Source organism: Cyprinodon tularosa, unplaced genomic scaffold (genome assembly GCF_016077235.1).
Source record: "Cyprinodon tularosa strain WSP-4 unplaced genomic scaffold, ASM1607723v1 ctg274, whole genome shotgun sequence".
Classification (NCBI taxonomy): domain Eukaryota; kingdom Metazoa; phylum Chordata; class Actinopteri; order Cyprinodontiformes; family Cyprinodontidae; genus Cyprinodon; species Cyprinodon tularosa.
In genome coordinates this window covers 274,829-290,000 of record NW_024038979.1, presented here as the reverse complement: position 1 = coordinate 290,000, position 15,172 = coordinate 274,829, and the positions used below count along the sequence as shown (strand labels likewise).

Here is a 15,172-nt window from a genome sequence, read left to right as displayed (position 1 = left end):
AAATCGATTGTGCTTGGGAAATCGAAGTGAGTTTTCCACGTGGACACATTCTCCACTGATTTATTGTGCTCTTATGTAGCCATGCTTCTATGTCGTTAAGATTTCGCCTCACTATCCTTCTTATTTCAGGTCCCTAAGGATAAGGCAGTGAAAGTAACATTCAAAAAGTTGCTCTTGGCAGAGCCTGGCCAGGAGGATGGCAAAAATTGTAACAAAGATTACGTCATGATCGATGATGGAAAGAAGTAAGTTCACCAAAGATTAGTCCGGGATTTTAAACTGGGCTAAAAATGTATGTTTTTTTTAAGGCAAACAGGTTAGTCACTTCTCTGAAAATATTTTTTTCAGACTGTGTGGAGAGAACCTCAAAGGGACACTGGTAGAAACCAGCAAAACCAACAAAATAAAGGTGTCTTTTCATTCTGATTACTCCTACGTGGACCGAGGCTTTTTAGCAGAATATGAGGCCATTGACATCAAAGATCGTAAGTGGCAGAGCTATGTTTACATTTAATGTTTTTTTCCAGAGCTTCCTTCTATTTTTCATGCATTCTGCATCATCCACAGCTTGCCCAAATAAGTTCCTTTGCAAAAATCAGTGGTGCATCGATCGTAACTTAACATGTGACGGCTGGAATGACTGCGGAGACAATAGTGACGAGGAAAATTGCAGTATGTTATTTACTGATTACTTGTTTTAGCTCTGGTTTTATTAACAAGTCAGTTTAATGTAAATTATTTTTCAACCTCTTCCTCTCAAGAATGCAGCTCCGACAAGATAACCTGTAAAAATGGGCTCTGTAAGCCCAAGTTCTGGAAATGTGATGGTGTAAATGACTGTGGAGACAACACAGATGAATTGAACTGTGGTAAGCACTCTTTACTTTTTATAATTATTGTGGCACAGTTATGGGCCAGTTTGTCAGATGTCCTCTTGTTTTTCCAGGCTTATGTAAAAGTGGAGAATTTGCCTGCAAGAACCAAAAATGTGTCTCAGAGAAGAAGGTCTGTGATGAGAGAGACGACTGTGGAGACAGTTCAGATGAGCTCAACTGTAAAGGAAGTAAGAGTAGAGGATGTTTTTCTTGTTTTTATCACTTAAAGTTGGTGTTGCCCATATATTCCGATGCAGGTCCAGCAGATTCTGTAATAGTTGCCATTAGACTGCTGAATTTTATGTAAAATGGGTCATTTTATTATTATATTTTATTTAAATATGAAGTCATATGTTTATAATACTATTTATGTATTTATTACTGTTTTCAAGGCTGCACTTTAAAATATGACATTGTCTAAAGCTGATCTAAATGAAATTTCTTTTTGTTTACACTCGTGTATACAAAATGACAAAATAAATTTAAGTCTAAGTCTTATTTTACTGAAAGTAGACAAGCATCCTGATTACTAAAAAACAGCCTAAATCAGTGGCATCCAGACTTTGGCTCTGTCTTTCTGAAGACAGTTTGAGTTTTTTCTCCACTGCAAGCCTACAGAATACACAAAGAACTCTTGGAATAGGGGTTGAAACTTCTAAGGAAAACCTAAAAAGCTCTGGTTGCCTCTGATTTAAGCCTGTCCTGTGGTTGCCATGACCAAGAAGACTGATTCATTGAGAACAGCTATTTCAATCAACAGATGAAAGGACGCAGCTCTCTGTTGTTGGGTTTTGCATTTGCTCACATTCCAAGTGAAATCTACACCTATTTTACCTTTTGGCCCAAAGGTTACTTTTGTTTGTTCACTTCCTAAAAAATTGAGCCTCTTCCACATGTGTTACTAAATCAGAAATGTATCTCATAATTTTTACAGAGGGCTGTCATCTACAGAATTGATGTTATTTTTGTCATATTTCCTCCCCAGAATCGAATCTGGAATGCAGTGACATTACGTACAAATGCAAGAACAATATTTGCATCAATAAGGTGAACCCAGAGTGTGATGGAGTAAAGGACTGTGAAGATGGTTCAGATGAGGAGAACTGTGGTATGTTTCAAATATAACATGTCTGAGATTAAATGCCTCATCGTCTTTATCTTCTGCTCTGAGCTTTTCCAACCAAACCAGTTTTAAAATTCCACCTGTTTGACGGCAAGCTGCCAAAGGCTGTCCTCTTACATCTGTTTGTTTTGTGTTTGTTTGTTTTACAGACTGTGGGAAAAAGAAGTTAAAGTCGACAGTGCGTATTGTTGGAGGACAAGACGCAGAAGACGGAGAGTTTCCATGGCAGGTCAGCCTTCATGTTAAATCATACGGCCATGTGTGCGGAGGGTCCCTCATCAGTCCAAAATGGGTGGTCACCGCTGCCCACTGCGTGCAAGATGACGGTAGCATAAGGTAAAGCTGAGGGTTTTTATTTTTTTATTTTTTTTAACCAAGCTAGTTCTTTTGTTAAATATTAGAATAACAGTTTATGGCTTCAACAGTTGGCATACATGATCCGGAGGATTCTTCTTTATTCTGTGTTGATGAGACGTAATAAACCAAAGTTATCAGTCTTATTCTACCTGAACCAACAGGGCCAAACAAATCAGAACTAAAAGATATGGGAATATGATTAAATATTTTTTTTTATTTTCTGAAACTTCCCTCTCCACACAACTGCCATGAAAAAAACTTATGTAGTGCTGTAAGTAAGTATTCTAAGTATATATTATGTACTGGCTGTCTATTTTTAGTTTGTTTGTTTTTTTTTATCCAGATTTATGAAATAACTACTTTTTGAGATGCTCTCAACTTCAAAAATATTTCAAAGAAATAAACAACCAAATACACACAAAAAGAGACTGGCTAAGTAATTTTGCACCTCATCTAAAACACAGTTTTATTTACTCTTTTAGAATTTCATGTAGTTATTTCTTTAAAAAAACTGAGATTGTTTTCCTCTTTTACATGGATGTCCTGGCCAAGCACGATGTGCAAAGAAGCCATTACAGTTACAAACACACACCAGCAATATTTCTAGAGTGATCACAAAAATAAAAATAAAGTATAATAAGTATAAGTAATTAATCTGTTTCCTCGTTTGATTTCAGATTCTCTCGTCCAGAGACTTGGGAGGTTTACTCAGGCCTTCGAGACCAGAATCGAAATGGAGATCCTGCAGTGAAGAGGACGCTAAAGAGGATCATACCTCACCCTTATTACAACGCTTACACCTTTGACAATGACATCGCCCTGATGGAGCTGAACAGTCCAGTCAGCTACTCAGATTACATCCAGCCCATCTGCCTTCCATCCGCTCAACATGACTTTGACATCGGTAAAAGTGTTTGGATCACAGGGTGGGGAGCAACAAGAGAGGGAGGTGAGTACGCAGCAACACATTAGAGCTTTTATTTCAGCTGCAATTATTACTTCGACTTGACATTTATTTCAATACATGGTTGAAATACAACATAGATGGATATTTTAAACATTTGGAAAAAATGTCACCATTCGTCCTTAATGTTATAAGCTTAACACCTTGTTCTCTTTCACAGCTGTCCTCCTAGAGCAAATTATCAGTAGGATGTTGTTTTCCAATGATCTTTTTCTTTTTATGTTTTTTTAGGAAGTGCAGCCAGAATACTACAGAAAGCTCAGGTCCGACTAATAAACCAAATGGTGTGTAACGACTTAATGAAAGGTCAAGTAACCTCCCGGATGTTTTGTGCTGGAATACTGGAGGGAGGAGTGGATGCTTGTCAGGTAAAACGATAATTTTTCCTTTACTTTCACTTTTTTGGTCTTTTTATTATCTGACTTCTCATTGATATTTTTTTTCTTTTTTTTTGCTTCATTTTAGTTTTCTGATGTAGGGATGCTTCACAATTAATTATATCTTAAGGCATTTTATAAAATTAATCATATTTACATTTCAAATACATTAGAAGTTGTTATCAATCCTGTTCCTTACACCAGGGTTAAATGAATCTTCCATCATAATTTGAATCAGGACAGAGATGCATCTTAAACATGCAGGGCAGGAGGACCAGGGCAGAGAACTGCTGATACGGAATATGAGTTAAACTCAAGGCTCACTTGCCAAATGTTGCTCTTCATAGCAAATGATCTACCCCTCAGGAACCAAAACAAGTACATATCTATTTAGTTCCTACTGGAGGTCCTGGTGTGACATAGATATCAGTTACTGTAGTTCTCGTGTAATTTCAGTGCTCAAACCTGAGCAATTCTTCTGGGGTTAAGGGTCTTTTCTTAGAGGCGCAGAGTGGCAGTCTGTGGGCGTGGGGCTCAAACTCAGAACCTAAGTATTTTGTACTTTGGAAATGAGTTGATCATAGCCCATTCTTAAAAATATGCTACCTTTAATAACACTCAAAATCCTAGTTGTAGCATTATTAGCAGGTAACAGGTAGCCAGAGGCTATATGATCATAATGCTTAGATTTGTTCATATTTTTCTATGATGTTCTCACATTTCACAGGTTTGGTGACAGTTTTCATCTTCATGTTATTACGGGGTTTAAACAGATTGAACTGAATCTGCATTTCCTTCTTTCAGGGAGATTCTGGCGGACCTCTATCCTGTCCAGAAAGCAATGGAAGGTTGTTCCTTGCAGGAGTGGTGAGTTGGGGTGATGGCTGCGCTCGTAGGAACAAACCTGGAATCTATACAGCAGTCACTAAATTTCGTGGCTGGATCAAAGAGAAAACTGGAGTTTAGCCTACTGTGACCTAACGGACAAGATCCTGGATTAATCATCTAATAGGACTTTAAAAGTGACCGCCCCTCCAGTGGATTCAGAAGACTAGACTTCTCTTTGTTTATATGCTTATAAAACTTACTGTGATTTTTTTTTTTTTTTTAGGAGAATGGTGATAGTTTAAACTTTTTAAATGTAAATATTTGCTTTAATTTTTATGTTTTTTATATTCTTTGATGGATAGCCAAATGTTATATGATGTATGAAACAGTTTTTTAGCTGCTGCTGTTACACAAATTTACACATGAATGCCGTCTTGATGAATCTTGTAGATAAAGCTAATTTGCCTTTAGTTCATCAAATCTTTTTTTGTTTGTATGAATTATTTAATTTTTAGGATATATTCCTTGAAAATTCTTACAATTTGTCTACTTTTACATGAGCTTCCATCATGGATAATATTTTATTAGAAACATTCTGCTTTTCATGACCAGTTTCAAAGTCCGCGTCATGCAGTCAAATTGATCTATAATGATTGTAAATATGTATTTTATTTTAGTCTGCTTCTAATAAAATTATTTTAAACAACCTTTTGTTAAAGCATAGATGACTTTTTTTTCTTTGTGATTGCCATGATGAACTATTAAAATAAGTGAATCTTATTGAAAGAACAACCCACTCAGATGCATTACATTGTTTTGTTTGAGACATTTTTCAGTACAGAGGAAGCTGGCACTGTACTGATACAATCACCAGAAGATTCAGAGCTTCTGATTTTTTTTTTTTTTTTTTTTGTAGCCGCACATGGGTCCTTTGGAACACAGTAAGGTGTACATTAAATTAATGATATGTGAAGTATTACATTTTTTGCTCAGTTTTTCTAACGATGTTTCAAAATCTATCCAAGAAAATGTCCATTCTATCAACTCATATAGGAGCAAACTGTAATTGGAGTGCATTTGTTTTTAAGCAGATTTCAATTGAAATGCAGATCAAATGGCCACCTCGCATTCTCCTGGGTTGATGGAATTTTTCTTTGTACATGGCAATGTTTTTTAAATAGGACTACAACAAAAGTCTGGTTGCCTTCTAATGTATGCCTGTTTTGTGGATGCCACGACCCGGATAACTGAGAATTTACACAGGCATCCAAATCAGCGGAATACCCAATTACATAAATATTTTGATAGGCAGTGCGTCTTGAAAAGTGACAGCAATGCAATATTTCCACATTCCCAATTGTATGAAATGATCTTTTCAAAAAAATTCAATACACATTACTGCATTATGACAGTGAAAAGTGTTCATGAGATTGTTGAAAATTCATTAAATGAAAATAAGCTATTGCATTTCCAAAAATGTTTATAGCATTTACTATGTAGTTTATAATTAAGTGGAGGTGCTTACTCTTTCCACTGAGCATCCTTGAAAGGTGTTCACCCAGTAGATTCAATAAATCTGACACAGTTAGGAAAGGCCTACAGCTCTAAATAAAAACACACTTAATAAAAACTCCTACAAGCAGCTTCACTTCATATAGGTGCTCATAATCTACTCCTTGTGCACATGTTTAATTTGTCAAATGCACAAATACCACAGGGCCTTAATATATTACACACGAGTGCTTATTCCCACTCAGCCTCCCCCCTCCTTGCACTTGGACCTGTTTCTGGTGGCTACTGATCCACCGGTCAAAGCAATCTGCCCATTATTGGCTGCTCTTCACGAAAATCCACATGTCAAGTTCTATTTTATCCCTACTGAACATTTATATTTATATATATAGAGAGAGAGAGAGAGAGAGAGAGAGAGAGAGAGAGAGATATAACAAACAGTATACATGGGTAGAGAAAAAAAATAGAACATGGGGCTAAAACTAAGAAAATATACTTAAACGGTAAGGCCAATGAATAGAAAATTAAGCAGGCTTTAACACAAAAAGTAGAAATACTGGAGGTTACTTTTTTTGCAGTAACAGTTTTCAAATGTTTGAATGAGGTAAAATACATTTTAAAGTGGTTTAGAAAAAAAATCTAAACAAGGAGTAGAACCTCTCCATTTACAGCAATTTATATGATATTTGACATGCAAGAGCACAATATTTACCAAATCTGATATTTTATCATGGTCATTAACATTGTACAATTTGTGGGAGATGATTATTTCTGGGATGCTCTCAATTTTAATGGACAACCCATTTTTAATATCTCTCCATAGTGTGGTCAGAAAATTTAATTTCTCTTATTTCGTATATCAATGTATCCTATTTAAGCACAATTCTCCAGCGTGAGGGTGTTTGTAGACCAGATATTGCTTCTTCCCAAAACAAGCCAGATTTTTTCTCAAGGTTTATTCATAACATTTTACTGTTAACCAAAGTGTCTGTAATTTGTTTTGACTCTGGCTACTTTCCATTGCTGTAAGTAAGGGGGAAGGAACGCTGCTTAGGCAGAACAGGGCTGAATGCTGTGCCATAATGTATGATGAACTGTTCGCTCTTTGCAAAGATATGATATGATTAATAAAGTACAGACTGAGTGAAATCCATCGACCTCTGTTTAATTAACTAGGGTGAATAGTTGAATACTTTTTTCCCACTACAATAGTTTAAAAGAAAAAGGACAGGAAAAAAGACATGATTAAGAGATTTATCTTGACATTCACAAAAGGCACAGCATGTTAAATCAAATTTAAATCTTTTGTGCAAAAAGTCTTCCACTGGGTAAATATTGTGAGAGATTTTAAAGTGAATCTCTTTAACCTTTGGTGAAACCTGCCATTTAACATATTTAGAGAACACCTTCTCAAATATAGGCAAATTCATTGTCAAAAAACTGTTATAGTAATCATTAAATAAATAAGATTTGAAGGCAGTCCCAGTCCTAACATTGTTACATTTTTTATCAGTCACACAATATTCTCCAATGTTCAATTTGGGTAAAAATTAAATAACCTTTGAATATCTTAAGGTGTTTTGGATGAGATGGATCAGAGCTAAAGGAATAACTCACATAATTTTATATATATTTCTTACAAGTACAGCACAGATTAAATTTGTAAGTAAAATATCTATGATTTAGCAAAACACCATTACTGTCCATACAAACAAAATACCTTTTTCATACCAGTCAGTTTTAAAAACAGATTTTCTATTTATTACTATTGATGTGTTATTCCACACTATGGATCAACGAGGGGTAAAGTTATGGGTAAATATCATCTTCCAAAAATGTAAAACTTGTTTATGAAAATTAGACAGTGAAATGTTAGCCTTGGTTAATTCACATTTAAGCAAGAAACCCAAGCCACCAAGCTTATTAAATATAGATTTAGGGATATGAAACCACATTGAATTGGAATGAGACAAAAAGGTCTTTAACCAATTTATCCAAAATGAATCGATCAGAGCCTCAAAATCTACAGCGCTAATACCACCCTTATCATAATCTTTCATGAGATGAGATTGTCATAAATAGTGAGTTCAATCTGAAAAAGTCACAGAAAGAGAAAGACAATTAGGAAAACATTTATTGATACAATTACTTTGTCTTTGGCGCTCAGACCTCAGCAGGAAACGTAGCACTTAATTTAGATGAAGCTGTCAGTCTGTAGACTGCTGGTTAGCGAGACGGTATGCTGAGCTTTATGGGGAGATCCAGTGGACTGCGTGAGCTGATACTAGAGCTTCACTCAGGGACCTGGAAGATGGAAGTCCAGTTTAATAACACAAGTTGAGAGAACCGGTCCATAATGAGCAAGCATGCAGCGACAATGGAGAGGAAAAACTCCCCGTTGGGAAGAAACCTCTGGCAGAACCAGGCTCAACATGGCGGTCTTCTGCCGGACCGGTTGAGATGAGACAGGGAACGCAGTAAGAGTCTAGGAGGAATGACACTTTGATTAAGCTTTAGCTACGATGGTGGAGGAGGGGTTGGAGGTGGGTTGAAACGGGGTCATCTGAATGAAGTCACAGCGTATCCAGCACCTGCACACAAGCGCAGACTAGTGCGTATCGGAGGCCTTTTAAGATTAACTTTGGATGCCGATTGGCTTTCGTAGAGGTGTGGTTCAAAGTTGATTGGCTGTGTTGCAGGTGGATGAAGCAGAGCAATGAACTTCCGCCTAGGCTGCATTTTTATTCCTTCAGATAAATTGAAAGATTATTGAATTGGCTTTCCTAATATTTTTATCAGAAAAAAAAGCACGATGGCATGGATAAATCAATTTAGATACTCCTTCAGCTTTGGACAAAAGAATTCATCCAAACATCGTCAGATCTCTATTTAACCAATGACTCAAGGATCTCTTTATGCCATTCAAGCAACTACCAATGTTTTCCCTTTCTCTTCTAATAGTATTTTTCGAAATTAATATTCCCAAATATGTAACTTCAGACTCAACTGTAATGGAGGCAACAGACGCCTCAGAGCTGGAATGGATCAGCAGAAATTAACATTTATTGATATTGAGAGACAGAGCAGACACACAGCAAAACTTTAAAATGGATTTTAGCGCAACGTCTCCCATACTTTTATCTCTTAGAAAAAATGTTGTGTTGTCAGCGAATTGACTTATTTTGAATTTCCTATCAAAAATATTAATGCCATGCAAATTAGAATTTTTCATAATTAGTAAGGTAAGCATTTGAGTTTTTAGTGTAAATAATTTAGGTGCCTAGAGGTCTGGCCATTTCCAGAAGGATTAAACCAGGAGTATTGTCTAGTATCAGGATTTCTAATTCTCCAGCAGTCTGTCAAATTTGAATTAGAGTTTTACTTTACAAAAATATCATTATACATATACTGCTGCTCCCAGGAGGGGAGACAATCAATCGACGCATCTGTAGTTACATTGAAACCTCCTCCTAAATCAACCTGATCAGTGGAATATTTTGTTGTTTTATTGTACTATTCATAACTTTATTATTATATCCATATACACACACCATAATTATCTTATTTCATTCAATCTCCACTGTTACAGTTACTCAGTGGCCATATGTATCACCAATATGCTTCAACAAAGACCCTAAATGAAACATAATCATAACCCCAACAGCATGGGAAGTACCATGACTAAAATAAATTTGGTCACTCCAATGAAGTTTCCAGAATTTAGCCTCCTGATTGGATGAATGAGTTTCCTGCAGAAAAAAAAAACTATTCGCCTTTTGCTCCTTGCAATAAAGAAATGTAGCCCTACATTTGATACTATATTTAAACCCATTCTATTAAGTGAAAGTAAAAGCAACATGAAATAAACACCATAGTTGTGCAAAAACTAATCCCAGGAACAATGAGCAGGAATGAGATAACAGCCAATAACAACTATATGGAATAGTGCAATAACTGTTTAAACAATGCAAACATAGTATGCCATGCCAGTGGAAGTAAAGGAAGATGATAGTGCAATTAGTCAGGTTCCACTCTTTGATTGGCGTTCGGGGCAAAACATTCCTTCAAGTATGCGCATTTGCCATAATAAATATAAAATACATAATAAAATACTTTTTTTTGAAGGTCATATGAACCACTGACTCAAAATCAATTTAAAACAGTTCTACAAGATGAGACAAGGGTTATATATATATATATATATATATATATATATATATATATATATAGTTGAAACACACATCCTGCACATTGTATATATATAAAAACAATGTGCAGGATGTGTGTTTCAACTATGTAGCCTGCAATAGTGTTTAAGATCCAGCAAGTGTCAGCATAGAGCAACACATTGTCAAAGTGGGGGAGTGTGCCTTGTGCAGTGCAAGTACCTGGTTGGATCTCCAAAGCTTGCACTTTGGGTCAGTGAGCAAGACCCTTAACCCCCACCCTGCTCCCCAGGCACCGCACAATGGCAGCCTACTGCTCCCCAAAGGGATGGGTTTATTGTAGAGAGTGAATTTCATGGCTTTGTACTTGACAATGTAATGACAATAAAGTTGAATTTTATTCTTCTATTCTATTCACATAACATCAATAAATTTTGGGGAAATGTCCAAAAAAGCTTAAATAGGCCTCATCTACCCATCAGTGTTGTAAACACAAATTTGGAAATAGGCTATTGATTGAAAGCAAACAACAAAATAAATGTGAAAAAAAAGCAGCTATTTTCCTCCATGAAAAGAGGGCTCCAATAACTACATTAGGGAATCTGTGGATTTAGCTTTTAGCCTTTAACCAATTTGTTTACTATCTTGTCCAGGGGTCTTCAACGTTTTCCAGGCCAAAGACCCCCAAATTGATGGCGGGATGGAGCGGGGACCCCCTAATTATATATATGGTATGAAATTGTGTTACATCACACTGGTCCTATAGTCACTCTATTACTGATGGAGTCATGAAACAGAAGTAATTTCGCCCTGGGATTATTAAAGTAATTCTGATTCTGATTCCTGGTTGACGGGACAGGTATTGTGAATAAAACGGTGCCTAGCTTGAAGGAGCTCCTGTGTGTCACTGAATGTGTGCACTGATGACTGAAAGACATCTTCTGCCTCCATTTATCGGTTCACTACAGTGTGTTGAATTCATGTTAATGTTTATTTAAAGACATTTCTATTAGTGGAAAAAAATGGCAGAGGGGAATATAAAAAAAAATCTAATCAACCAAAACTTTCAGGACCCCCATGCAGTACCTCCGTAGACACCCTTGAGGTCGCGGACCCCCTGTTGAAGACCTCCAATCTAGGCACTAGTAATACAGCCCAGTTAAACAGGCCCTTCTCTGGCCATTACATAAAGAGATCATCAGGTGTTCATATTTAAAGAAGGAGGGCAGAAAGTTCATTTTAGATCAATGAACAGAGTAAAATTTCCCCACATGAAACTCTTTTAAACAACTTCTCATTAGCTAACTGATGCAGTTGTCTCAGCTTTAGAGGGTGCCTTTTTCAGACGGCATGTCTGATGCTTAATCCGATTTATGCCAGGGCTTTTTGAAGGCCAACTATAAAAGTTAATTGTCCATAGGTTACTCTCCATTAGCCCCAGTCTGGCCTTTTTATGGTAATTTTAACAATGGTTTCCTCCTTGGTTCTCTGTTGTGGTAAACAGAGAGCTGATTGAAATAGCAAAGCTGTTGATCTACTGGTTGGCCTATGTTCCTATCCTCACCAATAGTCATAAAATTTGAATCATGACTGAAATAACAAAATCCGGATAAAAGTGGCTGAAATGAGCAATCTCCACAGGGTTGCTGGGCACAGACCACACGCGGGGGAGTGGCTATTTCCGTGAGCCCTGTACTGCAGGTAGTTCACTCCTCTGCATTTAAGATGCACAGGGTTTACACCCTGGGCCGCATCATCAAAGAGGAAGAGGTTTAGCTGCATGAATCTGACACCCAACTGATGTAAAAAAAAAAAAAAACTCAGCAAATAGACTGAATGGTTATTGTTTCTTTAGTGCAGGTATGTGCATTTAAAATGGTCAACTATCCCCCCACTAAACATTGAATTGAATCAAAATTATCTAGCCTACTTTTTTAGTGTTACTTCATTTGTGCAGGTAAAACTGTTTGTGCTGATTTGGTTTTTAAGATAGAATTATTTTTAATCAGGGCTGATGAAGTTGCCATGATATAAAGTTATTGCCTGATATAAAGTTATTGCATAACATAATTGAACTTTAATAATCTCACACTGGAGAAATTCACCTCTGCATTTAAAGCTACAGTGTGTAATAATTACAGGGATATACAGTCAGAAATGTAATATATTATACATAACTATGTTATTTATCATCATCTACGAGCTCAGTCTCTTAACCTTAATATTTGCGTTGCCTTAGAATTCGTTATTTATAATTACATAGGAGCGGGTCTCGCAGCCATGGAGGCAGACATCTTTGCGCTACGGCAGCGCAGAGCCAACAAACTAGCGATTCCAAGATCGCCCATTACGCTCGAAAGTAACTACGGCAAGTTGAGAGAGATGAACTGAGACGGTTCGGAACAATAGATGGCAGTATTCAAATGATCTATGTAAACAAACCTCATCACATCAGAAGGTAGGTGATGCGGACGTCGTGGAAGACATTTTGTCCCGTAACGCTCGCCGTACTGTTGGGGGGGCGAAGCGGTGGGGGGGAGATGTTCATGTTGCTGCGGTCTGCAGTCTGGACGTTAGATGTCGCTGAAAATTACACACTGTAGCTTTAACCCATCCCTTTGGGGAGCAATGGGCTGCCATTGTGCGGTGCCCGGGGAGCGGTGGGGTTAAGGGTCTTGCTAATTAAGGGACCAAGAGTAGCAGTCCATGGGAGTGGGGCTTGAACTCAGAACCTTTTCCATTTCCACTAGGCAACCACCCCCCTATTTTTTTTTTTCACAAAGTAATTTTTTTCATCACAGTCATCTGTGCTGGTATTAAAAATAACAGTGGGCATGTTTGCCTAATTTTGTGTCTGCAATGAGTTTTTTATATTTAGTAAACCCAGCCTCTCAGACCCTTTGGACCTGACATTACCCCTGGCAACCCATGTCAGTTCTTGTCAAGGTCACGCTTTCAGTCGGCATTTAACAAAAGTACAGGTGAAACCTAAAATCTCTATCAAAAACTTTTGAATTGCTGTGGGGAGACCATCATTTTTTGAAAAAGCCCCAAAAGTGTTGGGATCTGGAGATTCACCACCCTTCTCCAGCAGAGTGCGCTGTGGATCTCCTGGGCTGGAGCCCTCCAGCACAGCTGACGTTCATCAGCCCATCAGGAGACCTGCCTATATAATCAGCATCCAGACCTTCCTTCAACGCCGCAGTGTTGACCAAGTTTGGAAACCTGTCTCTCGTGTGAAGCTCTGGATGAGCTTAGCCTGTTACCTGCCTGCCTGCCCTAGAGAGCCAAACCTGAAGATCTCACTCTGGAATCCACCTGCTGCTCTCAGGGAAAGAGCTTATCACTCAAACCAATGTCTGACACTAAAAAGTCAGAAGCTAGACGCTGCTGCTGCTGAGCACTCTGCTGAACCAACAGTCTCTGGACCCAACCGGTTCCCTCTCTCAGAGAAGAAAGCCTGGACCTTGTCAAGGTATTTTCTGAAATATCAGAAAACTCAACAACTCATCAGTTAACCTGGCTAATCAAACTATCCGTCTCTGCAACGCCTGAGAATCCTGCCCGGACCTGTTTCTTGAATCCAGTTCATGTTAACTTTTTGCAAACCTTTAATAAACTCTGTTGAACTTTTTATCAGTCTCCCAGTGGTGTTCTGCATGTGGGTTTGATTCCTAAACCAACCATGACAAAAAAAAGAGTCCACTTTGGTTCATCTAGACACAGCTCTGACTTGGTGGGATTCAGCAGGAATTCCTTGTTAATCTACCCCCACAGAAAGCACTGATGCTGGGCAGTTGGCAGTGACAGACAAGGTTCTATGCTGGAGGTAAGTGAGAAGGATTATCACTACTTCTTTTACTAAATTAAAAAAAAAATTTTATTCACCTTAAAACCACTCATTTCTGCCTAACATTATTTTCTCTGCCTTCCACTTGCCTACAACCAGCCCCTGATTGGCTGCTGTGTCGCGATTTCTTAGAAGAGTTCAGCTCATTTCAACTTAAGCGATCACCACTCTGCTATCTCCATGCGGTGCTGCTGTTTGACAATACCTCAGCTCTATCTAGTAGCCCAAGGTAAGGGGTTGACAGTGAACATTCTCACCGCATAGAGTTCATTGTATGGGTTGTATAGGAATTTAATTTGACACCACCACGTTTGTCACAGTCTCAATGCAACATTAGAGAAAGGATGAGGAGATCAATTATTTGGGGGTTCAGAGTAGACCCTCTTCTCCTTCATACCGAGAGGAGTTAGTTGAGGTGGCATGGACATCTTTTTGCCCCCTGGACGCCTCCCTAAGTAGGTGCTTAAGGAATGTCCCACCAGGAGTAGGCCAAGGGGATGATCAAGGATGTGTTTGATGGACTATAGCTGGCCTGGGAGCACCTCGGGCTTCTCCAAGAGGAGCTGGAGGAGGTGTCTGCAGAGAGGGAAGTCCAAGAGTCTCAGCTGAAACTGCTGTCCCAGTGCTGACCCGGTCCCAAATGAAACGGGAGACGACAAGATGATACGAGTTCCCGTTCCTTGTACATTTAATTAAATTTCGTCACATTAAGACTGCAATATTTCTTTGATTTTTTTTATCATTCTATTGAAGAACTATTGAAAAGCTATGTCTAGCTTTCATCTGTTCATTTATTATTACCCTTTTCAGATTCAAGTTTTTTCTGTGACCATTGTGGGTTTGTTTTTTTTCACTAAACCAGGGTTTTTCTAATTTTGAACATTGGCGCAGGAAGTTTGCATCATTCCTCTCACAAGACACTTACTACCCTTCTGTTACAACCATTACAAAAACAAAAAAAATAGAGGAAAGCTGTTACGTATGGGGCCGAAGAAGACACCATCAGCAGAGGAGCACTATTTGTCTATGGTTCTGCTATAAGTCCAGTGGTTTCAAAAGTACACACATTTGTTATTTAAGTAGAAGTATAGATATTGCAGTTTAAAAACACTCTGGTAAA

General features: G+C 38.0%; 1 protein-coding gene across 1 annotated transcript in view; it reads left to right on the top strand.

Annotated features, from left to right (window-relative positions):
* Positions 1–5,231, top strand: part of LOC119786520 (suppressor of tumorigenicity 14 protein homolog) — a 20,243-nt gene extending 15,012 nt beyond the window's left edge. The window contains exons 9-19 of the mRNA XM_038289956.1: positions 1–26; positions 130–245; positions 349–485; positions 568–672; positions 762–869; positions 947–1,063; positions 1,861–1,983; positions 2,148–2,334; positions 3,033–3,304; positions 3,551–3,687; positions 4,501–5,231. The exon at positions 1–26 is cut by the window's left edge and continues 78 nt beyond it. Coding sequence (XP_038145884.1) covers positions 1–26; positions 130–245; positions 349–485; positions 568–672; positions 762–869; positions 947–1,063; positions 1,861–1,983; positions 2,148–2,334; positions 3,033–3,304; positions 3,551–3,687; positions 4,501–4,662 — 1,490 coding nt within the window. The 3' untranslated portion in view covers positions 4,663–5,231. The remainder of the gene's footprint in view (positions 27–129; positions 246–348; positions 486–567; positions 673–761; positions 870–946; positions 1,064–1,860; positions 1,984–2,147; positions 2,335–3,032; positions 3,305–3,550; positions 3,688–4,500) is intronic.
* The last annotated feature ends 9,941 nt before the right edge of the window (positions 5,232–15,172 follow it).